Here is a 23952-nt window from a genome sequence, read left to right on the forward strand (position 1 = left end):
CTACTGTCTGATCCCAGAGTACACCGTCTCTTCCTCCATGTTGCTTCTCTGTCTTCTAGACCTATTCTTCTTGTTGCTCAGATTCAGAGCTACATAATGGAGACTGTCTGCATCTTGGGCCTGTGAAGAACAATATAAAATGGTGGGAGAATATTACAATATGCTATATAGTAATATATAGCAACTGATATTTTTATTGTAATACAACATTTGGAATTCTGCTTACCCCTGCATCTGAAGAAGAGACTGCTGGTCCTCTTGTCTGAGAGACGGGTCCTGAAAAGAAACACAGAAGAGATAATGATACAACTCCTTCTTCCATTACAGATACATCTGGTGAAACCAAGAAGAACAACTTCTATGAAGGAATTTACCGGCTACATACATCATTAATTTATTAGGAATGGACTTCACTTACCTCTACACTGCAGACACTTTCTCTTGTTCATATTGTACATGATGAAGCCAAGGACAGTAATCAGGATAAATGAGAGACCCAATGCTGAGCTCAGGCAATACACCAACAGAAAAGGTTCTGCACCATTGTCTGTGAAAATAAATATTGTGCTAGAAGCATAGTAACTATATGGAGGATTGCATGTTTTCTCATGTGTTCTAAATAACTAGTACTGTATGCAGTTTTACACCGTATATTATTAAATAGATATAAACAAAAATGTAAGATGTATCACCTACCCTTGATGTCCAGCTTGGTCCCATTGCCAAACAGAATCTCCCCACATGAGGCCACAGCACAGTAGTAAGTCCCAGCATCAGAGAGGCTGAGGTTCCTCTTGGGGAGGTTGTAGACACAGCTCTGTGTAGGAGACCCAGCCACAGGGCTCTTCTCACACTGATCACTCCTGTCTCCATGGGTGTAAATGATTCCTGGATGGTATTCTCCTGAGCCATGTCTGAACCAATAGACACTGCGTTCTCCTGCACAGGTCTCAGTGTGTATTGTACAGTTCAGAGTCACAGAGTCTCCTGGCTGGACTGACCCAGAAATAAATTGCTGGAGCACAGTCGTGTTTCTAGAACCTGAACCTGATAAGAAAGATTGTCAGAAAATCTGTTTCCAATGTTTGAACTCAACATTTGTTGAATACGTACAGTGATATCTGATATGTAAATACCTGATATAAATTGTTAGTAGATGTTAAGTCCCCTATATAGGGGACATTGATTGGCTGTGGGCCGGTTCAGGTTGACATTTTGGTGTAAAAAGCGCTCTGTGAACGTCCTAGGGTCCAGTGCTTTATAGTGCCAGATGGCCCAGTCTGTCTGCTCTCTGCTACCACTCTGTCAGAGGAGCTGACTACAAGTTTGAGGTTTCCCACCCACATTTGCATAGGTAAATGAAGTGTCACTTTTTCTGGCCTATCCAGACAAAGAATCAATTTGCTCTCCCTCTGAGTGATGGAGCTGCTATATGAAAGGGGACAATCTGAGTAGGATCTATCTGTGGACCGCAGACTGTGCCCATCAAGTAGTGCCACGCGAGAGTTGGGTTCAACAGGGTCTGATCCAGCAGATACGGCATGTGTACTAGCTAGCTAGTGTTCATGTAGTGACGTTAAACTTGTAGTGACGTAATGCTAGTGGGCGCGGCATGCACCGAAAATGCTAATTGCATCGTACTGTTGAAGGTCCCCTCAATTGCAGTGAGTGAGGAATGTAGTGGGTGCAGCGTGTAGTTACTGCAGTCCACAGGTAGATATTATTGGACAGTCTAGCGATTTCAGCAATCATGCTTTAATCTCACAGTGATATTCTCAGCCGGATTTAGAGCTCTCAACCTAATACTAAATAATTTAATGAGATTGAAACACGGTCACTTTCTCTTTGTTACAGAAGACAAAATCAGTTTGTGAGTAAAGCTGAAGTTGTAACGAGTCTGCAGCAATTTGAATGGTGTCTCTTCGCCGCTCAGAGGAGGCTTGGCAGAAAATGTTCTCACGTGAAATGGAGCCAAATTTGTACTGTCACTAAATATGATCATATTTATAGTACTTTGTAGTTATAAGAAAGGTGAAATCTTAAAGTAAGATATTTATAATTTGATTGTTACTATATTTAGAAAGCATTTCAGTGATTTCAAGCTCTTTTCCCCTAGTTTTGTAGAGTAGGAAAAAAAATATTTGTACATATTCATAATATTTGTAATATGTACTTGAGCTTGTGTCCTTAAAAGTGAGTACACCTCAGCAATGTGTAACTATTTTTTTTACCAGAAAGGTGAGTTCTAGAGCTTTCTAGAACTTCTTAAACATCACTGGTTATTGTTTATGGCCATAACATGCACAATAATTACTTTTGGGTATGTCTCTTTAGGCGGAAATCAAAATGTTGCATTATCATTCAAGAGGTTAACGCAAATGTTCTTTATAAATTCAGATGTTTTACCTTTTACAATGACAATGGTTCCTTTTCCAAATTCCATGATGTTGTTATAAGTGCTCCCACAGTAGTATGTTGCTGAATCCGAGAGTTCGATGTCGGAGATCCTTAGGTGATTCACTTCTTTGCCGCTTCGCACTGAGAAACGAGGATTATCCTTAAACTTATGGTGAAACGTAGCATCACTCTCATTGTTATAGAAGGTTGAGAAGAGCTGAAGTTTTTCTCCTAAGGTTTGCTTGTACCAGGAGGAAATTACTACCATGTCGCCTTCATAGAAGCAACGCAAAATCACTGTGTCTCCAACGTTGGCAGAGATGAGATCATTCTCCTGACGTATGGACGAGGACTTAATCCCAGCTACCATATGAACTAGAGAACATAAAAGTATATTGTCTGCTATATAATATAGGTAACCCCAAATACAACTTTGGATTGTCAAACTGTTCAAAAGCATTAAAAAGGGATGCCTCATGCCTCTAAATCAAGAGTGGACATCACATAAACAGTGAAATATAAAATATTGACTTACCCCTCTCTACGATAAGTGGAAATATCAGACACAGTGCGATAATTTTTGAATTTGTCATACTCTTTCCTTACTGTGTCTTGGGTGGCAAGAGTCTACCCGTGTAGACATCACTTCAACAATGTGGATATTGGTGATTGGTTGAACTGGACGCATAATTTTTGTTGACGCCTCATTCAGGGTGCGCTCATGGACTTCTCATGTGTCTTGTTCAGCTCAGTCTCAGAGTTTCCTGGCTGGACTGCCTCAGAATATGTTTTATAGGTAGATTCTGATCCTTATAGATTGATCCTTCAAATTGATCACTAATTGATCACAAATTGATCACTAATCATTAAAGTTCGACATCCCTTCTTCATCACTGCAGCTTCTTTGGTCTAAGAGACTCGTAGTTGTGTGTGACTTTCTAGAGGCACACACATGCTATGCCATTTTCATCCTCTAGGGCTTCTATCACCACACAGCTACTTCACCTCACCAAAAACATATGGAAAAAACACAGCAAACACAATACAGTAGTCTTCTTTTAGTGATCTCACATTCAGGATTTACACTCAGTAGAATAGATGGATAGTGTGCCCTCCCATGATATTGTAATTGAGTTGGTCAATGGTTTAGTGGCCTAACACCACACTTAAAATCAGGGTTTGATATTTGACTAAGAACTACTGATCTCTAGGTCAATTGACCTACTAAAAACCTACTTGTGTTTTTTCACCGATTTCAGTTGACTTGGTATAGATAAGCTGCCTCATTAAAAGAGTTGGTTTACTGTTGGTTACAAAAATGGTCAACGTGAAGGGCAAGTCTAGTATAGACTAAGTTCAGTATGAGAGAGGTAACAGCTCTTAGACATCTGGCTAAAAAACACAGAAATAGAGAAACAGAGAGATAGGAAGAAAGCGAGAGTAGAGTGCCCTGTGTGTGCAAAAGGCCAGGAGGCACTAACAAAGCAGGAACATATATTCATGTGTTCATAGATTGCTGTGTATGTCAGGGGATTTTAGTGGCATGGAAAAAAAAAAAAAAAAGTTAAACACCATTAACCCAGTTCAATGTAACAATGTGTTTAGGCTACTACATGATCCTCAAATTTCCCTATACCCGTCATGTTGCTACAACCTGGCCCATGAATGAAAGTTTACAACGTAGGGACACGCAGGTCGAGAGAAAAATTAGACAGTGACGCATGGACAGACAGCGACACATTCAATACCGCCTTGCACACTCTAGCCTGCATCTAGCTGATATAGGGTGTAATCATTAGTCCAACAGTTGCAAACACGTGTTTCTATTGGAAAAATGCAGGTATGTTGTCATTATTGTGTAAGTCTATGGAAGAGGGTGAGAACTATGACCCTCCTAGGTTTTGTATTGAAGTCAATGTACCCAGAGGAGAACGGAAGCTAGCTGTCCTCCGGCTACACTATGGAGCTACAATACCTTAGAGTGATGTTGAAGCTACTGTAGACCTTCATTTCAAAACAGTGTGTTTTAATCAACTAATTGGTGACGTGGATATATTTCGTATAGTTTTATCTAAAAAGGATGACTTTAAATGTTTAACTTTTTTTTAAATGAAATTCACTGAGGATGGTCCTCCGCTTCCTCGTCTGAGGAGCCTCCACTGGTGGGTAGGGGTCTTAGCTGTTGCCTGGATACACCTTCATCTCTACACTCTGTAAACTAATGATTGCTGTTCAAGAATGTATAAAACCTATGATCTTGTAAGTGATAAGATACTGTGTTCCGCTACATGGCATGCAGTACTTCAGTAGAGCTCTGTTTCTAATTGTGATGGGTGTGAACAACAAAGAATGAGACCAACTGACTGACATCACATAGACATCCTGCTGAAAACCACAGAGTGTGTAGTAGGTGTCAGCGCCGTGGGTATAGGTGGCAAGGAAGTCAGGCGCAGGAGAGTCGAAATAGAGTGTAAATGAAGTCTTTTAATAACTGTCCACAGAACATGCTCCATAACACTAAATAGTACAGACATGAAAAAACATGGTACGAGGACCCGTCGCGCACCAATACAACAAATAAACAACACTGACAATAAAACACTCTGACAAAGACATGAGGGGAAACAGAGGGTTAAATACACAACAGTTAATGAATGGGATTGAAAACAGGTGTGTGGGAAGACAAGACAAAACCAATGGAAAAAAATAAAAATAATCAATGATGGCTAGAAGACCGGTGACGTCGAACGCCGAGCACCGCCCGAACAAGGAGGCAACGACTTCGGCAGAAGTCGTGACAGTAGGCCAGCAGGCCTGTCCAAAGTGTAGATATGGCCTCGTCTTGAGCTCACAGCAGACCAAAGTGTTCAGATAACTGTGAAAAGCTCACTGAATGCATGTTGAGTGGGTGGGTTTAGCATGGTAACAGTAGGTTGTCTCTGCAGAAGCCCTCTGGACAAACATTCATACAGGCATACTGTACATAAATCAAAGCAAAATGTTATTTGTCACATGCACCGAATACAGTTGTGAACCTTACCGTGAAGTGCTAACTTACATACAAGCCCTTAACCAAAAATGCTGTTCAAGAAATAGAGTTAATAAAATATTTACTAAATAAACTAAAGTAAAATAAAATCTAATCATTCACAAGGCAACACAAGAAATGTACATAACAATAATGAGGCTATATACAGGGGGTACCATGACAATGTGCGGGGGGACAGGTTAATCGACGTCATTTGTAAAGTGACTATTATCTATGCATAAACAGCGAGTTCATTGGTGGGGGGGGTTCAATGTAAATAGTCCGGGTGGCCATTTGGTTAGTTTAGTTGTTCAGCAGTCTTATGACTTGGGGTTAGAAGCTGTTACACTTTTCATACGTACTAACAAACCAACATACGGGTGTGATCATTCTACAGTGGTCTCAGCAGCGTACGCTTAAACCATGTGTGATTAGCACGATTATTTAGAACGTCCAGTTTCGATTGACGCAACAATCAGCATTTGAGCTGGCCACACTGTTTTTTTCACAGAAACATTTTGCGCAAACAGTCCTTACAAAGTTATATACAGAATGTGACCATTTTATTGTGGATGCAATGTTCAAACATTCACAGAAGTAGCTACAGCATAACACAATCATCGAAACAGGACAATGTAGGCTACATTTGTCCTAGCGCTAACTGAGGAAAGATTGACATAACACAAGTGGTCATATTTTTATAGCTCTCGGCTGACCAAAACTACAATATGAATTAGCTAATGGCAATTACTATTAATAATGAATCATGTTTTGGGTGAGCTCACCATTGATCTAAATAATTGAGTAAAACACTTTCTAGAAATCGAAAGTAATCCGAGATGGGTAGTTTATGATAATAAGAGGAGATAAGATGAGTTTTATCTGTTTATAGTATGCATGTTGAAGGGGGTGTGTCATCTACGATCATTAACTTCCCTTCATTCACTTCCGGAATTTTACCTGAAAGATGAGTGAAAAATTCCTTCACCTCATTATAACATCTTTGGTCTGACAGACGTTTACGTGACACCCAGAATGCATTGTTTTAACTACCCATCCCGGATCCAGGAGCGTAATCATCGACTGACACTAATTAGCATAACGCAACGGACATAAATATGACAAGAAAATATTCATATTCATGAAATCACAAGTGAAATATTTTGAAACACAGCTTAGCATTTTGTTAATCACCCTGTCATCTCAGATTTTGAAAATATGCTTTACAGCCAAAGCAAGACAAGCATTTGTGTATAGATAGCATTATGCCTAGCTAGCAGCAGACAACAAAAATCAGAAAAGCAATCAAATTAAATTGTTTACCTTTGATGAGCGTCGGATGTTTTCACTCACGAGACTCCCAGTTAGATAGCAAATGTTCCTTTTTTCAAAAAATATTATTTTTGTAGGCAAAATTTGTTCTTCACGTTTGGCTGAAAAATATTCAAAATTAGCTCCAAAATAGACAGAAACATGGCTAAAGTTGTTTATAATCAATCCTCAAATGTTTTTCAAATATCTATTTGAAAATATATCCACCGGGACAATTGGCTTTTCAGTAGGACCGAGAGGAAAAATGGCTACCTCTGTTTTTTATGCAAGAATCACTCTGAGAGCCATCAGGTGGCCACTTACGCAATGTAGTCGCTTACGCTCATTCTTCAACATAAAGGCATGAAACTACGTCAAATGTTGTAGACACCTTGGGGAATACGTAGAAAAAGGAATCCGGTTGATAGCCCATTCACTGCTCAATAGGGACGCATTGGAACGCAGAGCTTTCAAAACATGAGTCACTTCCGGATTGGATTTCAGGCTTTTGCCTGCAATATCAGTTCTGTTATACTCAGACAATATTTTTACAGTTTTGGAAACTTTAGTGTTTTCTATCCTAAGCTGTCAAATATATGCATATTCTAGCATCTTGTCCTGACAAAATAGCCCGTTTACTTTGGGAACGTTATTTTTCCAAAAATGAAAATACTGCCGCCTAGTTACAAGAAGATAATGTCAACAAACATAGCACCACACATAGCTGGCAAATAGCTTAGCATTAGCTCATTATAGTCAGTACAACATAAAACATTGTTTTAGACACATCATAGGTGTCCATTACAATCTATGCAAAAATCAGAATGCTTATTTTGTCACCAGTACTTTACAGAACTGTAAATACATTATGCTACATACATACACTACCGTTCTAAACATTTGGGGCCACTTAGAAATGTCTTTGTTTTTGAAAGAAAAGCAACTTTTTTGTCCATTAAAATAACATAAAATTGATCAGAAATACAGTGTAACATTAATATTGTAATGTAAGTAATTTAATGTATGTACCCCTAATTACACCGAATACATCTGTTTATCCTACAGCTATTGTAAGCAGTAATCATGAGCCTATAAACCAGTGTCACACTGTTAGCACTGAGGCGGTGTGCAATAGTAGGAAAACCACTTTATGCAGCTCACCCTGCACTATCAGCTCCAATGTAAATAACATGAGTAAGTCTACCTCTGATAAGCTTCCCAGTAAAGCATAAAAAAATATTCAAGCAAGACAGAAGTGCTAAAAAAGAACCCATATTAACATATGTAGCCTGTAAAACAAGGTCCACAAAGTCAATAGCCTGCTTGTAACAGATGACATTCATATTCTGACTCTGAAACTCACTTAGAAAATACCATTGATGATACAGTGGTAGCTAGCTATACATGGTTATAACATCCACCGAAAAGACAGAAATGCCAACGGAGGCAGTGTTGCGGTCTATATTCAGAACCACATTCCTGTAAAGCGTAGAGACAATCTAATGTTAAATACTGTAATATGTACTGGTAAGTAATATGGCTACAGGTTCATCTACCTCACCTAAAACCCTTTCTTGTGGGAAGCTGCTATAGACTACCAAGTGCTAACAGTCAGTATCTGGAAAATATATGTGAAATGCTTTAAAATGTATGTGATATCAGAGAAGTATATTTTCTGGGTGATTTAAATATTGACTGGCTCTCATCAAGCTGCCCACTCAATAATAAAAAACGTCAAACTGTAACTAGTGCCTGCAACCTGGATCAGGTTGTCAGTAAACCTACCAGGGTGTTTACAAACAACACAAGTATTGAATCATCAACATGTATTTATCACATCTTTACTAATGCTGCAGATATTTGCTTTAAAGCAGTATCCAAATCCATAGGATGTAGTGATCACAATATAATAGCCATATCTAGGAAAACCACATTTCCAAAGGCTGGGCCTAATATAGTGTTTAAGAGGTTTAAGAGGTTTTGTAGTGAATCATATGTTGATGATGTGAAGAATATTTGCTGGTCTGTGATGTGTAATGAGGAGCAACCAGACCCTGCACTTGATGCATTTATGAAACTACTTATTCCAGTTACTAATAAGCACGCACCCATTAAGAAAATTACTGTAAAAACTGTTCAATCCCCTTGGATTGATGAGGAATTGAACAATTGTATGGTTGAGAGGAATGAGGCAAAGAGTGTGGCAATTAAGTCTGGCAGCCCAACTGATTGGCAAACATACTGCAAATTAAGACTGTGACTAAACTAAATACAAATAAACTACACTATGAAACAAAGATAAATTATATAAAGAATGATAGTACAAAGGCAATTTTGGGGCAATTTAAATGAAAAGTTTGGAAAAAAAGCCAACTTGGCTCCTTCATTCATTGAATCAGATGGCTCATTCATCACAAAGCCCACTGATAATGAAATCTTCTTTAATGACTTTTTCATTGGCAAGATAAGCAAACTTAGGGATGACATGCCAGCATCAAACGCTGACACTACACATCCAAGTGTATCGGACCAAATTATGAAAGACAAGAATTGTACTTTTGAATTCCGTAAAGTCAGTGTGGAAGAGGTGAAAAAAGTATTGTTGTCTATCATCAATGACAAGCCACCGGGGTCTGACAATCTGGATGGAAAATGACCGAGGATAATAGCAGGCGATATTGCCAGTCCTATTTGCCACATCTTCAATTTAAGCCTACTAGTGAGTGTGTGCCCTCAGGCCTGGAGGGAAGCTAAAGTCATTCCGCTACCCAAGAATAGTAAAGCCCCCTTTACTGGCTCAAATAGCCGACCAATCAGCCTGTTACCATCCCTTAGTAAACTTCTGGAAAAAATTGTGTTTGACCAGATACAACACTATTTCACAATAAACAAATTGACAAAAGAATTTCAGTATGTTTATAGGGAAGGACACTCAACAAGCGCAGCATTTACACAAATGACTGATGATTGGTTGAGAGAAATTGATGATAAAATGATTGTGGGGTCTGTCTTGTTAGACTTCAGTGAATCTTTTGACATTATCGATCACAGTCTGCTGCTGGAAAAACGTATGTGTTATGGCTTTACATCATCTGCTATAATGTTGATAAAGAGTTACTTGTCTAACAGAACAAAGATGGTGTTCTTTAATGGAAGACTCTCAAATATAATCCAGTTAGAGTCAGGAATATGATGGTAGTCAGATACCCCTTGCTTTTTAAATTTTTTACTAATGACATGCCACTGACTTTGAGTAAAGCCAGAGTGTCTATGTATGCGGATGACTCAACACTATACAAGTCAGCTACTACAGCGACTGAAATGACTGCAACACTCAACAAAGAGCTGCAGTTAGTTTCAGAGTGGGTGGCAAGGAATAAGTTAGCCCTAAATATGTCTAAAACGAAAAGCATTGTATATGGAACAAAACACTCACTAAAACCTAAAGTAAATCTTGTAATAAATAATGTGGAAATATAGCAAGTTGAGATGACTAAACTGCTTGCAGTAACCCTAGATTGTAAACTGTCATGGTCAAAACATATTGATGCAGTAGTAGCTAAGACAGGGAGAAATCTGTCTATAATAAAGCGATGCTCTACCTTCATAACAACATTATAAACAAGGCAGGTCCTACAGGCCCTAGTTGTCACACCTTGACTACTGTTCTGACGTGTGGTCAGGGGCCACAAAAAAGGACTTAAGAAAATTGCAATTGGCTCAGAACAGGGCAGCACTTGGATGTACACAGAGAGCTAATATTAATAATATCAATCTCTCCTGGCTGAAAGTAGAGGAGAGATTGACTTCATTGACTTCCTCACTACGTTTATTTATGAAAGGACATGTTGAATGCACCGAGCTGTCGGACACCCATGCATACCCCACAAGACATGCCACAAGAGGTCTCTTCACAGTCCCCAAGTCCAGAACAGACTATAGAAGTCACACAGTACGACAGAGTCATGACTACATTCCACATCAAGTAACTGAAGCAAGCAGTAATATTAGATTTAAAAAAAAAAAACAGATAAAATACACCTTATGGAACAGCGGGGACTGTGAAGCAACACAAACATTGACACACACACACACACAGCAGCTGGGGTTCCTCTTGGGGAGGTTAGAGGCACAGCTCTGTGTAGGAGACCCAGCCTCTGGACTCTTCTCATACCAATCACTCCTGTCTCCATGGGTGTAAATGATTCCTGGATGGGATTCTCCTGAACCATGTCTGAACCATTAGACACTGTAATGTACAGTTCAGAGTCAGAGTCTCCTGGCTGGACTGACTCAGACACAGGCTGTTGATGCACAGACATGCTTCTGGATCCTTTGACAAGAAGGCCAATAAACACATTGCATCTCTAGAATATTACTGTAGCAAGTATTCTCCCGTAATTAAAAAATAATAATAATATCTTCATTATCTGACTAATAAGAGAATACTTTCTTATTTACACTGTATATATGTCAATTCTGATTTACACAAACAAAAATCTGTCTCCTTACCTTTTACAATGAGAACGGCTCCTCCAAACTCCACCTCATTTCAGTAAGTGCCTGAAGCAGAGAGATGCATGTTGAGATCCTTAGGTGACTCTTGTTTTGGCCATTTTCCACTGAGAAGTGAAGGTTATCCTTAAACTCTTGGTAGAATGTTTTGTTCCTGTCAAACTTAAACACAGTTGAGAATAGCTGTACCAGGAGAAATGTATGTCTATGTCTCCTGCATAAAAGCAACAGAAAGTCTTCAACGTTCGCTGACATGAGACTACTATCCCGACGTATGGATGGCAACTCGGCTAGTACGTGAATTAGAGAACATGTAAATATATTAGCTCAAATACAACTATGTTTTGTCAAAGTGTCTGTAGAACAATAATGGATACCTTATGTCTCCAAATCATCACATAAGCAGAGAAATATAAAATATATACTTAACCATGGAAATGGTGGAAATATCAGACACTGTAACGGCTGTTGTCGGCCTGGCAGCTCCTGACTGACGGACGGCCCTGGCAGCTCCTGACTGACGGCCCTGGCAGCTCCTGACTGATGGACGGCTCGGGCTGCTCCTGACTGACGGGCGGCACTGGCAGCTCATGACTGACGGGCGGCACTGGCAGCTCAGGACAGACGGGCAGACCTGGAGGGAGGAGACGGAAAGACAGCCTGGTGCGTGGGGCTGCCACACACAATGGATGCCCACTCTCGCTTGGCACTTGCTGGCCTACAGCCCACCGGTACTGGCGACACCGTGCGCTTGACCGCATAACACGGTGCCTGACCATTATGGCGCTTCTTTTGGTAAGCACGAGGAACGGGCTCAGGTCTCCAACCTGACTCTGCCACACTCCCAGTGTGCCCCCCCAAAAACGTTTTTTGGGGCTGCCTCTCGTGCCTGTCAGGCTGCCTCCTCATATCGCCGCCGCTCAGATTTTGCTCCAGCTCTGCCTTGGGGCGGCGATGTTCCCCAACCTGTGCCCAGGGTCCTTTACCGTCCAAGAGTCCAGAGATCGCTGCTGCCCGATACCACGCTGCTTGGTCCTTGGTTGGTGGGTGATTCTGTAAAGGCTGTTGTCGGGAGAAGGAGAAGACCAAGAAGCAGCGTGGTAAGTGTTCATATTTTTTATAAAATAACTGAACACTGAACAAAACAACAAACGACAAACGAACAGTCCCGTGAGGCGAATGAAAAAAACACTAAACAGGAAATAATCACCCATAAAACACAGGTGGGAAAAGGCTACCTAAGTATGATTCTCTGATTGAGAACCATACCAGGCCAAACACATAAACTTAACATAGAAAAACAAACATAGACTACCCAACCCAGCTCTCGCCTTGACTAAACTAAAACAAAGACATAACAAAGGAACTAAGGTCAGAACGTGACAGACACAGTGCGATCATCTTTAAAGTCGTCAGCTCTTCACAACTTGGGTCTTGAGTGGAAAGAGTCCACCCATGTAGACAACACTTCAACAATGGAGTTACAGGTGATTGGTCGAACTGGACCAGGTCATTTTTGTTGACGCCCCATTCAGGCACAATTGTGGTCTTAACGTGTATCTTGCACAGTTCAGCGTCACAGAATTGTTCTACAGGTAGAATCTCATCGTTTTGAGTTGTATAAAATCAGAACAATTGTTTTAATCAGGGTTTCCCTCAATCTTTATCTCTGCAGCTACAGTTGTCTAAGAGACTTAGATTGTGGCCTTTTTGGAACATGAATGCTATGACACTGTCCTCCACAGGGCTTCTATCACCACACAGTCACTTCACCTCACCAAAAACATACAGTGGGGAGAACAATTATTTGACACACTGCCGATTTTGCAGATTTCCCTAGTTACAAAGCATGTAGAGGTCTGTAATTTTTTATCATTGGTACACTTCAACTGTGAGATACGGAAAGAAAAATCCAGAAAATCACACTGTATGATTTTTAAGTAATTCATTTGCATTTTATTGCATTACATAAGTATTTGATCACCTACCAACCAGTAAGAATTCCGGCTCTCACAGACCTGTTAGTTTTTCTTTAAGAAGCCCTCCTGTTCTCCACTCATTACCTGTATTAACTGCAACTGTTTGAACTCGTTACCTGTATAAAAGACACCTGTCCACACACTCAATCAAACAGACTCCAACCTCTCCACAATGACCAAGACCTGTGTAAGGACCATTAGTAACACACTACGCCGTCATGGATTAAAATCCTGCAGCGCACGCAAGAAGAAGAAGGATGAGTACAACCCCAAGAACACCATCCCAACCGTGAAGCATGGAGGTGGAAACATCATTCTTTGGGGATGCTTTTCTGCAAAGGGGACAGGACGACTGCACCGTATTGAGGGGAGGATGGATGGGGCCATGTATCGCGATATCTTGCCCAACAACCTCCTTCCCTCAGTAAGAGCATTGAAGATGGGTCGTGGCTGGGTCTTCCAGCATGACAACGACCCGTAATACACAGCCAGGGCAACTAAGGAGTGGCTACGTAAGAAGCATCTCAAGGTCCTGGAGTGGCAGAGCCAGTCTCCAGACCTGAACCCAATAGAAAATGTTTGGAGGGAGGTGAAAGTCCATTTTGCCCAGCGACAGCCCCGAAACCTGAAGGATCTGGAGAAGGTCTGTAGGGAGGAGTGGGCCAAAAACCCTGCTGCAGTGTGTGCAAACCTGGTCAAGAACTGCAGGAAACGTATGATCTCTGTTATTTCTAACAAAGGTTTCTGTACCAAATATTAAGTTCTGCTTTTCTGATATATCAAATACTTATGTCATGCAATAAAATGCTAATTAATTACTTAAAATCATACAATGTTATTTTCTGGATTTTTGTTTTAGATTCCGTCTCTCACAGTTGAAGTGTACCTATGATAAAAATGACAGACCTCGACATGCTTTGTAAGTAGGAAAACCTGCAAAATCGGCAGTGTATCAAATACTTGTTCTCCCCACTGTATGTCGGGAAAACATAGCAAACACAATTGTAACGTCTGCTTCCAATTCACACTCTCATACACCTGATGCCAATCACCTGAATTCTGATCACTTGTTCACACACCTGTATGTCATTATTACACACTATTTAGTTCAGTTCTTTGCACCCCATCTTTGTGAGGTATTGTTTGTTTTTGACACACTTCTCTTCGAAGCTCTGTTTTTCCCATCATCTACTCATCCCGTGTATGATAGTTTTTGCCTGCCTCACTAACGACACCTTTTGCCTATTCCCTGCGTGTATCTTAGCCTATCTGATTTCCTGTTATTCACCTATTGCCTGATCTACCGGGCGACGTTTCTAGCCTGTTCCCTGCCTGTACTGTTGCCTTTTGGACGCCCTGTGTATGACCTGCTTCCTGTCCCTGGACCCAGCTACCTGCCTCGTCCTGTGGTCCTTTACATTAAACTCCTGCTGCGCTCTGCGCTTGAAACCAGCTCTCATTCTCCATCGTGTTCATTACAACAATACAGTAGTCTTCTTTTAGTGATCTCTCATTCAGGATTTACACTCAGTAGAATAGATGGATAGTATGCCCTCCCATGATATTGTCATTTAGTAGGTCCATGGTTCTAGTGGCCTAACATCACACTGATTGAGAATACTCTACTGATCTCTACTAATATATAGCTAATTTTGTTTTTTCATACATTTCCATCGACTATGTATAGATAAGCTGCCTTATGAAAACAGTTGGTTTACTGTTGCTGAAATGGTCATCTTGAAGTGTAGGTAGTATAGCCTACAGTATGAGAGAAGTAAGAGTCCTGAGACATCCGGCTGAAAACCACAGAAAGAGAGAAAAAGAGAGAGGGAGTGAAGAGCAGAGAGAAAGAGAGACATGTGTCTTGTGTACAATAGACCAGCAGGCCCTAACAAAGCCTTGGCGACTTCCTCATCTTGTGTTCATCACACACCACAGAGTACCTGTGAATAGGTTGCTGTGGGTGTGTGAGGCGGTGTTAGTCGCATGAGAATGGAAAACACCTTTCTTCACTACAACTTAAAGATGCCTGAGTAAGGCCCAAATAAATAAATTCAACTTCCTTTGTCTTGATTATTGTTAAATGTTTTATTCATCTGATCACATGGCAGAGAAGCAGTACATTTAATTTATTAGTAGCTACAGTTACAATAACAAAGCTAATACATTAACTTAGCGCTCATGAATCTGTTTTATTGTTCTACTGTCTGATCCCAGAGTAGACCGTCTCTTCCTCCATGTTGCTTCTCTGTCTTCTAAACCTGTTCTTCTTGTTGCTCAGATTCAGAGCTACATAATGGAGACTGTCTGCATATTGGGCCTGTGAAGAACAATATAAAATGGTGGGAGAATATTACTATATGCTATATAGTAATATATAGCAACTGATATTTGTATTGTAATATAACATCAGGAATTCTGCTTACCCCTGCATCTGAAGAAGAGACTGCTGGTCCTCTTGTCTGAGAGACGGGTCCTGAAAAGAAACACAGAAGAGATAATGATACAACTCCTTCTTCCATTACAGACAGATCTGCTGATATCAAAGACGAGCAACTTCTATGAAGGAATTAACCTGCTACATACATCATTCATTTATTAGGAATGGACTTCACTTACCTCTACACTGCAGACACTTTCTCTTGTTCATATTGTACATGACGAAGCCAAGGACAGTAATCAGGATAAATGAGAGACCCAATGCTGAGCTCAGGCAATACACCAACAGAAGAGGTTCTGCGCCATTGTCTGTGAAAATAAATATTGTGCTAGAAGAATAGTAACTATTTGGATGATTGCATGTTTTCTCATGTGTTCTAAATAACTAGTACTGTATGCAGTTTTACACTGTAGATTATTCTATAGATATAAACAAAAATGTAAGATGTATCACCTACCCTTGATGTCCAGCTTGGTCCCATTTCCAAACAGAATCTCCCCACATGAGGCCACAGCACAGTAGTAAGTCCCAGCATCAGAGAGGCTGAGGTTCCTCTTGGGGAGGTTGTAGACACAGCTCTGTGTAGGAGACCCAGCCTCAGGGCTCTTCTCACACTGATCACTCCTGTCTCCATGGGTGTAAATGATTCCTGGACGGGATTCTCCTGAGCCATGTCTGAACCAATAGACACTGTGTTCTCCTGCACAGGTCTCAGTGTGTATTGTACAGTTCAGAGTCACAGAGTCTCCAGGCTGGTCTGACTCAGACACAGGCTGCTGTACAACGGTGGTGTTTCTGGATCCTGAACCTGATAAGAAGGTTATTATGTCAGTAAGTATATGTGTGGGTCTTAACTAAACATATGTTGAATACATAAAATAATATTTGATTATGGGAATACATCATTTTGTTTTCAGTATCATTGTATCCAGACGGTAAAGTGGAAAAAGTGCTCAAGGTGTTCCCCTAGTTGCAGTCCATAAGTAACTAGTTATTTTCTCTCTAAATTGTATTTTGTACCTTTTACAATAAGAATGTATCCTTCTGCAAATTCCACCATATTGGAGTAGGAACTTCCACAATAATATTCTGCTGAATCAGAAAGCTGTACGTCTGAGATCTTTAGGTGGTTTATTCCATTGCCGCTTTCCACTGAGACACGAGGGTTACCCTTAAATCATGGTAAAATATAGCATTCTTTTCATACTCATAAAAGGTTGACATGAGCTGAGGATTATATCCGAAGGGTTGGTTGTACCACAAGAAGTGCATTGCCAAATTCCCTTCATGAAAGCAGTGCAAAGTCACTGTGTCTCCAACATTGGCTGACATGAGACGGATGGCTAAGGATTGTGCCACAGCTAGAATACACAAAAGTACAGAACTTCATTATATACCTCAATATACATGTATGAATTGTATCAATAAAGGTGTACATCCTATAAGCAGAGAAATATATATGTGTGACTTACCCATCACTCTGAAAAGTGGAAGTATCATACACAGTGCCATGATCATCTTTGATGTTGTCATCCTCTTTACTAACTGTGTCTTAAGTGGAAAAAGTCTACTATGTAGACAACACTTCTACAATGGGCTTATTGGTGATTGGTCGTTCTGGACACGTGCATCATTTTCCTAAATGCCTTTTTCAGCCAACCCTGGTCTTCATAACTGAAAACTACTCATATAATCAACGTTTAAAGTGGACCAATGCTTACTTTATTGGATATTTTGTGCAGGGTGGGTGTCTTGATGATGATATATATATATATATATATTTTTTTTTACATTGTGTACTTTGCAGGCACTGAGTGGACAAAGATGTCCAATCCTGAGGTTGCAGTGTGGAACGAGAAATATAAATGTCCATCAGTAAAATGGGTTTAAAGTAATACTGTTGTCTGGTAAGCATGCAATACATTTTCAAGCACACATTGCAGTATGTAGCTTTATATGCTTTTGGTATCAAACTCAGTTTTGTGCCTGAGATATCTTTGGCCCCACCCCATGCAACAGTTACAGTTCTCCTGATGACATATAGGAGGTCTGTTATAGATAGAACATAACTTGATATGTATCAGGGGGAAGAGTGGAGGAGTATCATGAGTGTATATGGGGGAATCACTTACAGGATGAAACAAGTCTTTATAATGTCAGTCTAATGACCTATCATTCACAGAATCAGGATCTATCTGAAGTGTAACACCTGACAGTTTAGTAGGGGTCAGGGGTGCACCTGGGTCGGTAGGGCTCTTATCTGTAGCCTAGTATACATTAATACAACTTCTACTTTAAACTGTAAATCAACTATCATAGTTCAAGAATGAACATGAACATGCTTTTTAGTCCAGGACTAGTCATAATCTGTGTCTGGGAATCTGGCCCATGTGATAGATAGAGGCTATATAGCATGAAGTATGTCAGTGGACTGTGTTTCTAATTGTCATGTTCGTGATCAACAATGTAAAGATGAGAGAAAACACACTGACACCACACAGACATCCTGCTGAAACTACGTAGTGAGTGAAAGGCCAACCAGGCCTGTCCAAAGCAAAGAGATGGCCTTGTCTTGATGTTATTCTTCAATAACACAGACCAAAAAGCAAATCAGGGGGAGAAAAATATATTTATTAAAAAATAACAAATCATAGTTCTTATGCTGGAAAGTAGATGGCAGATGTTAATACCCAAGCCTAGCCTGTGGTTGACCGATTAAAATGCCTTGCAGTTAAATTGGGCCAATGACCAAATACCAGGTATCCCGTTTCAGAGTCAATGTATAGACAATTTGGACCAATGAGAACTTGCCACATGTAGCTATGAGTCCCGGACTGGAATTTCTAAAAAACACTAGTTCAATTGCTCTCTAGCCCTCTTGACCTGTAGTCCTCTTGGCCTCTAGTCATCTGCGTTGTGTATTTATCTTAAAATATTCTTACAATGGTAACAGTAGGTTGTCTCTGTAGAAGCCCGCTGTACAAACATTCATACAGGCATACTGTATGTACAGAACACAAGAGAAGGAAGAAGTCTGGTTTAGTCCCTATCAGTTGTTTAAATATATACAGTGCCTTGCGAAAGTATTCGGCCCCCTTGAACTTTGCGACCTTTTGCCACATTACAGGCTTCAAACATAAAGATATAAAACTGTATTTTTTTGTGAAGAATCAACAACAAGTGGGACACAATCATGAAGTGGAACGACATTTATTGGATATTTCAAACTTTTTTATCAAATCAAAAACTGAAAAATTGGGCGTGCAAAATTATTCAGCCCCTTTACTTTCAGTGCAGCAAACTCTCCAGAAGTCCAGTGAGGATCTCTGAATGATCCAATGTTGACCTAAATGACTAATGATGATAAATACAATCCACCTGTGTGTAATCAAGTCTCCGTATAAATGCACCTGCACTGTGATAGTCTCAGAGGTCCGTTAAAAGCGCAGAGAGCATCATGAAGAACAAGGAACACACCAGGCAGGTCCGAGATACTGTTGTGAAGAAGTTTAAAGCCGGATTTGGGTACAAAAAGATTTCCCAAGCTTTAAACATCCCAAGGAGCACTGTGCAAGCGATAATATTGAAATGGAAGGAGTATCAGACCACTGCAAATCTACCAAGAGCTGGCCGTCCCTCTAAACTTTCAGCTCATACAAGGAGAAGACTGATCAGAGATGCAGCCAAGAGGCCCATGATCACTCTGGATGAACTGCAGAGATGTGTCCATAGGACAACAATCAGTCGTATATTGCACAAATCTGGCCTTTATGGAAGAGTGGCAAGAAGAAAGCCATTTCTTAAAGTTATCCATAAAAAGTGTATTTTAAAGTTTGCCACAAGCCACCTGGGAGACACACCAAACATGTGGAAGAAGGTGCTCTGGTTAGATGAAACCAAAATTTAACTTTTTGGCAACAATGCAAAACGTTATGTTTGGCGTAAAAGCAACACAGCTGAACACACCATCCCCACTGTCAAACATGGTGGTGGCAGCATCATGGTTTGGGCCTGCTTTTCTTCAGCAGGGACAGGGAAGATGGTTAAAATTGATGGGAAGATGGATGGAGCCAAATACAGGACCATTCTGGAAGAAAACCTGATTGAGTCTGCAAAAGACCTGAGACTGGGACGGAGATTTGTCTTCCAACAAGACAATGATCCAAAACATAAAGTAAAATCTACAATGGAATGGTTCAAAAATAAACATATCCAGGTGTTAGAATGGCCAAGTCAAAGTCCAGACCTGAATCCAATCGAGAATCTGTGGAAAGAACTGAAAACTGCTGTTCACAAATGCTCTCCATCCAACCTCACTGAGGGGGGGGGGGGGGGGGGGGGGGGGGGGGGGGGGGGGGTGGACTTCTGCTTGTCAAACATCACTTTCACAAATCATGGGTGTTAATATGGAGTTTGTCCCCCCTTTGCTGCTATAACAGCACTACTCTTCTGGGAAGGCTTCCCACTACATGTTGGAACATTTCCGCGGGGTCTTGCTTCCATTCAGCCCCAAGAGCATTAGTGATGTGGGGCACTGATGTTAGGTGATTAGGCCTGGTTCGCAGTAGGTGTTCCAATTCATCCCAAAGGTTTTTGATGGGGTTGAGGTCAGGGCTCTGCTCTCTTAGCCAACCAGCTAATTTGACTCACTTTATCTAGTCTGTTTTACTCTGTGGTTAATGTGGTTCTAAAAGGAATCTATCAGAAGGAGGATCCTCCTCTATTGGTCTCATTCTGACAGAGGAACCTGCAGTTGACTTTTTGCTTCAAAGACATGTCTGTTTGAGAATGTACTGAACGTTCTCACATGACATCATCACAAAATTGCCCCTCCCCCTAGGACCACAAGTTAGAATAGATGGTGCTGCATCATACATGAGGTGCTTAACTCATAGGGTTCAGATAGGGTTCATTAGCAGTTATTTGTGGTTTGTAACTGATTTCAGATAACAAAATATATATTACAGTCAGTTTTATATATACTTGTTTTGCTGTGACTAAGCTATCATGGGAAACATGAACAACCAGTAAAGATAGTGAGAACAACAGTGACACCACATAGACATCCTGCAGAAAACCACATAGAGACACAGAGAGCAGGTAGGAGGGTGTGCACAAAGACAGCAGGCCCTCTCACCAACATATTATATACGACCTCATCTTGTGCTTACAGAAGACTGCAGAGTACCTGTGAATTTGTTCACTGTGTGGGGGGTGGGTGTGAGTGACATGCTATCGACACAACTTAAAGAGGACAACACATTACAGAGGAGAGATGACATGAATAAATAGGTTGTCTCCCATACCTATTCAACTACTCCCTGGAACTCAATACAAAACTACACACAAACACGAGTCATTGTCTTCATCATATACAAAAGAGAGTACCCTGCTACCCATTTTATTTTGAATGATTGTGTGTCTCCTCCTGATAACTTAGCTACACTTTATAGTAACTTAGTTAATGTTAGTAATGATCCAGTGATGATGACTACCTAGACTGTTGGATGCAAGTAACTCTATGATTCTGAAATGGATTTATAACATGATACAGATGTGTAATATGTATGTAATAAATGTATATATTACCTTGTTATAGATTCTTCACAGACACACAGTGTCTTTGTTGGGGCATTGTTGACAGATATTATGACTACACACATGAACTATCTCTGGAAAGTACATTTTCAATGATTCTTCGACAAATTTGTAAACAATTTGAAAATTTTCACAACTTCTAAAAGTTGCTGTGACTCTACTGGTGAAGCTGCCACAGGGGACTTCCATATACACTGCTGCTCCCTATCGACAGATAAAGGAATTTTGTCAATGGTTTGTGAAAACTGCTCAGTCACAATATGTACATTGTCATATCTGAAATCAGTCTCAACAATATAAATTATGTTCAAAGTATATTCACCTAAGATGTTTATTTTAATTCAGGCTTTTTTCATGAAGAGAGTGAGTTTATGCTCTTAGTGAAATGGCTGTTTGTGGTTTAGATGCAATGAGGTGTGTGTAGAGTGCACGTGGTGTGGACTGATAGTCATTGCTTGTGGTTAGAGATGAGTTTAGCTGAGAGTTAAATCTATTTAGGGTATTCAGAACACCACAGAGATGTTTTTAGGATACAGCTAAAAAAAGAGTTTGAGACAAACTAAAACACCAGTCAATAGATGCATTATGCAACCAAAAATAGCTTTGTTACATTGAGCATCAGCCTAATATGGTTGTTGCAAACTGAATCTGTGGTAGAAATATAAGGACAGAGAAAAATATGAATGCAAACCAAACAATATCTCTATATGAAATCAGTTTAATGTTTTATTGGATCTAAAATGCACAACAGTATCATTGTTAAAAGGAGATTGACAGAATACAATTTTAACACACAATGAAAAGCCATAGTTACACATATGGTGTAGAAATCACAAAATCGGTGCGAGTTATTATTAGAGAGCAAAAGTTGATGTTTCAGTCCATGTTTTGGCGTCTCACCCCAGAGTACACAGTGTCTCTCTCCATGGTGCTCCTCTGTCTCTGGGTCTCTGGCTTCTTGTGGATGACATTCAGAGCAGCGTAATGGACCGATGTGAGTGTGTCATCATCTTCTCGATCCTAAGAGAAACAGCAATACATTCCAAAGACATCATGAAATGACCTGATAATTTGATAGAAGGATCTGTTTACAGTTCATGAAACTCGTACAAAAAAAACAAACACTTTATGGTCTGCATACCTGGTTATGAGAACCGGGGACTGCCGGACCACTTGACTGAGTGTGCGTTTCTGTTAGACAAACACATGGAGGAATAATCATCATCAACATAATCATCATCATCAACAGCGACATCATCATCAACATCTTCATAAAATAAATTTACCCAGTTTCATGACTAAAACTTGTAATCTATACTGCACCTACAGCTTTAGCATATTTTGTAGACGATAACTTACCTCCGCACAGCAGAGAGGATTTCTTGGTCATCTTATACAAAACACAACCAAGGATAATGATGAGGATGACACAAATAGCCAACGCTACACCCAGACAGTACACCAAGAGAACCTGGTGCTCCTTACAACCATCTGTAGAAAAACAGACAGTGATAGAGGAGATTCAGGACATTTTGTTCATCCAGGCATATAATTTATTCATAGCAATATGAAGAAATGTTAGACATTTTCAGAAATGTCAGAAATATCACTTGCGGTCAATGTCCAGCTTGGTCCCATTCCCAAATAGTATTTCTCCACATGAGGCCACAGCACAGTAGTAAGTCCCAGCATCAGAGAGTCTGAGGTTCCTCTTGGGGAGGTTGTAGACACAGCTCTGTGTATGAGACCCAGCCTCAGGGCTCTTCTCACACTGGTCACTCCTGTCTCCATTGGTGTAAATTATTTCTGGAGGTGATTCTCCTGAGCCATGTCTGAACCAATAGACACTGTGATCTCCTGCACAGGTCTCAGTGTGTATTGTACAGTTCAGAGTCACAGAGTCTCCTGGCTGGACTGACTCAGACACAGGTTGCTGTACAACAGTTTTGCTTGATCCTGAAATAAAAAGTTATGAATTAATTTTTAATTTTAGATGATGGATTAGCACATTTGAAGAATTAACATACAAGATATATTTTACGATATTACTGTTAATACAACAACAGCCCACCTTTCAGAATGAGTATTATCCCGTTTTTGAATTCCATCACATTAACATTAATTCCCCCACAGACATATGTGGCGGAGTCAGATGGCTGAGTGTTGGAGATGTGTAGATGAAAAAATCCATTTCCACTTTGCACTGTGAACCGAGGGTTATCTTTAAACTCAGTGTGAAATTGTGCACCACCATCATATTTGTAAATTGTTGATACAAGTTGAGGCTTCTGTCCTACTGCTAGCTTGTACCATGAGATATAAGAATTTCTGTCCGGATAGAAGCATTGCAGAATCACATTGTCTCCAAGATGAGCGTGCAGAAGAGGACTTGGATGGCTAATGTCCTCCGTGTCCACTATAAATAAAATACAGAGAAGATTACTCGAACATTTACTTGCTTTAAATACATTAATCCTAAATCCTGGTTGGGTGTGGTGTACAGTGTTTAGCTTCCCTGTGTGTGTGAATCAAACATGGTTGAACATTGATTCAGGAGTATGAAATATTAGAATCATTGGTTTACCAAAATTATTTAAAGTTGTTAAACTGCAATAACATAGATCATATAATGAGACGAACTTACAGGCTTGGATGAGAACCAGGACAAGACACAACCTGAACAT

At 40.3% G+C, this 23952-nt stretch overlaps 2 protein-coding genes and 1 pseudogene across 2 annotated transcripts; all 3 read right to left on the bottom strand.

Moving 5' to 3' along the window:
- LOC110531679 lies at positions 1 to 2990 on the bottom strand. Its single transcript, XM_036989277.1, has 6 exons — positions 2933 to 2990; positions 2407 to 2772; positions 697 to 1047; positions 419 to 547; positions 227 to 276; positions 1 to 120 (listed from the first exon to the last, which is right to left on the bottom strand). The coding sequence occupies exons 1-6, from the start codon at positions 2988 to 2990 to the stop codon at positions 1 to 3; spliced, it is 1074 nt and encodes a 357-aa protein (XP_036845172.1).
- A 12440-nt stretch (positions 2991 to 15430) lies between these two features.
- LOC110532953 lies at positions 15431 to 17146 on the bottom strand (annotated as a pseudogene).
- A 4861-nt stretch (positions 17147 to 22007) lies between these two features.
- LOC110531685 lies at positions 22008 to 23952 on the bottom strand. Its single transcript, XM_036989268.1, has 6 exons — positions 23913 to 23952; positions 23340 to 23684; positions 22883 to 23224; positions 22628 to 22759; positions 22410 to 22459; positions 22008 to 22288 (listed from the first exon to the last, which is right to left on the bottom strand). Exons 1-6 carry the CDS (start codon positions 23950 to 23952, stop codon positions 22145 to 22147), a joined length of 1053 nt encoding a protein of 350 aa, XP_036845163.1. The 3' UTR covers positions 22008 to 22144.

This window comes from Oncorhynchus mykiss, chromosome 9, assembly GCF_013265735.2.
Source record: "Oncorhynchus mykiss isolate Arlee chromosome 9, USDA_OmykA_1.1, whole genome shotgun sequence".
Classification (NCBI taxonomy): domain Eukaryota; kingdom Metazoa; phylum Chordata; class Actinopteri; order Salmoniformes; family Salmonidae; genus Oncorhynchus; species Oncorhynchus mykiss.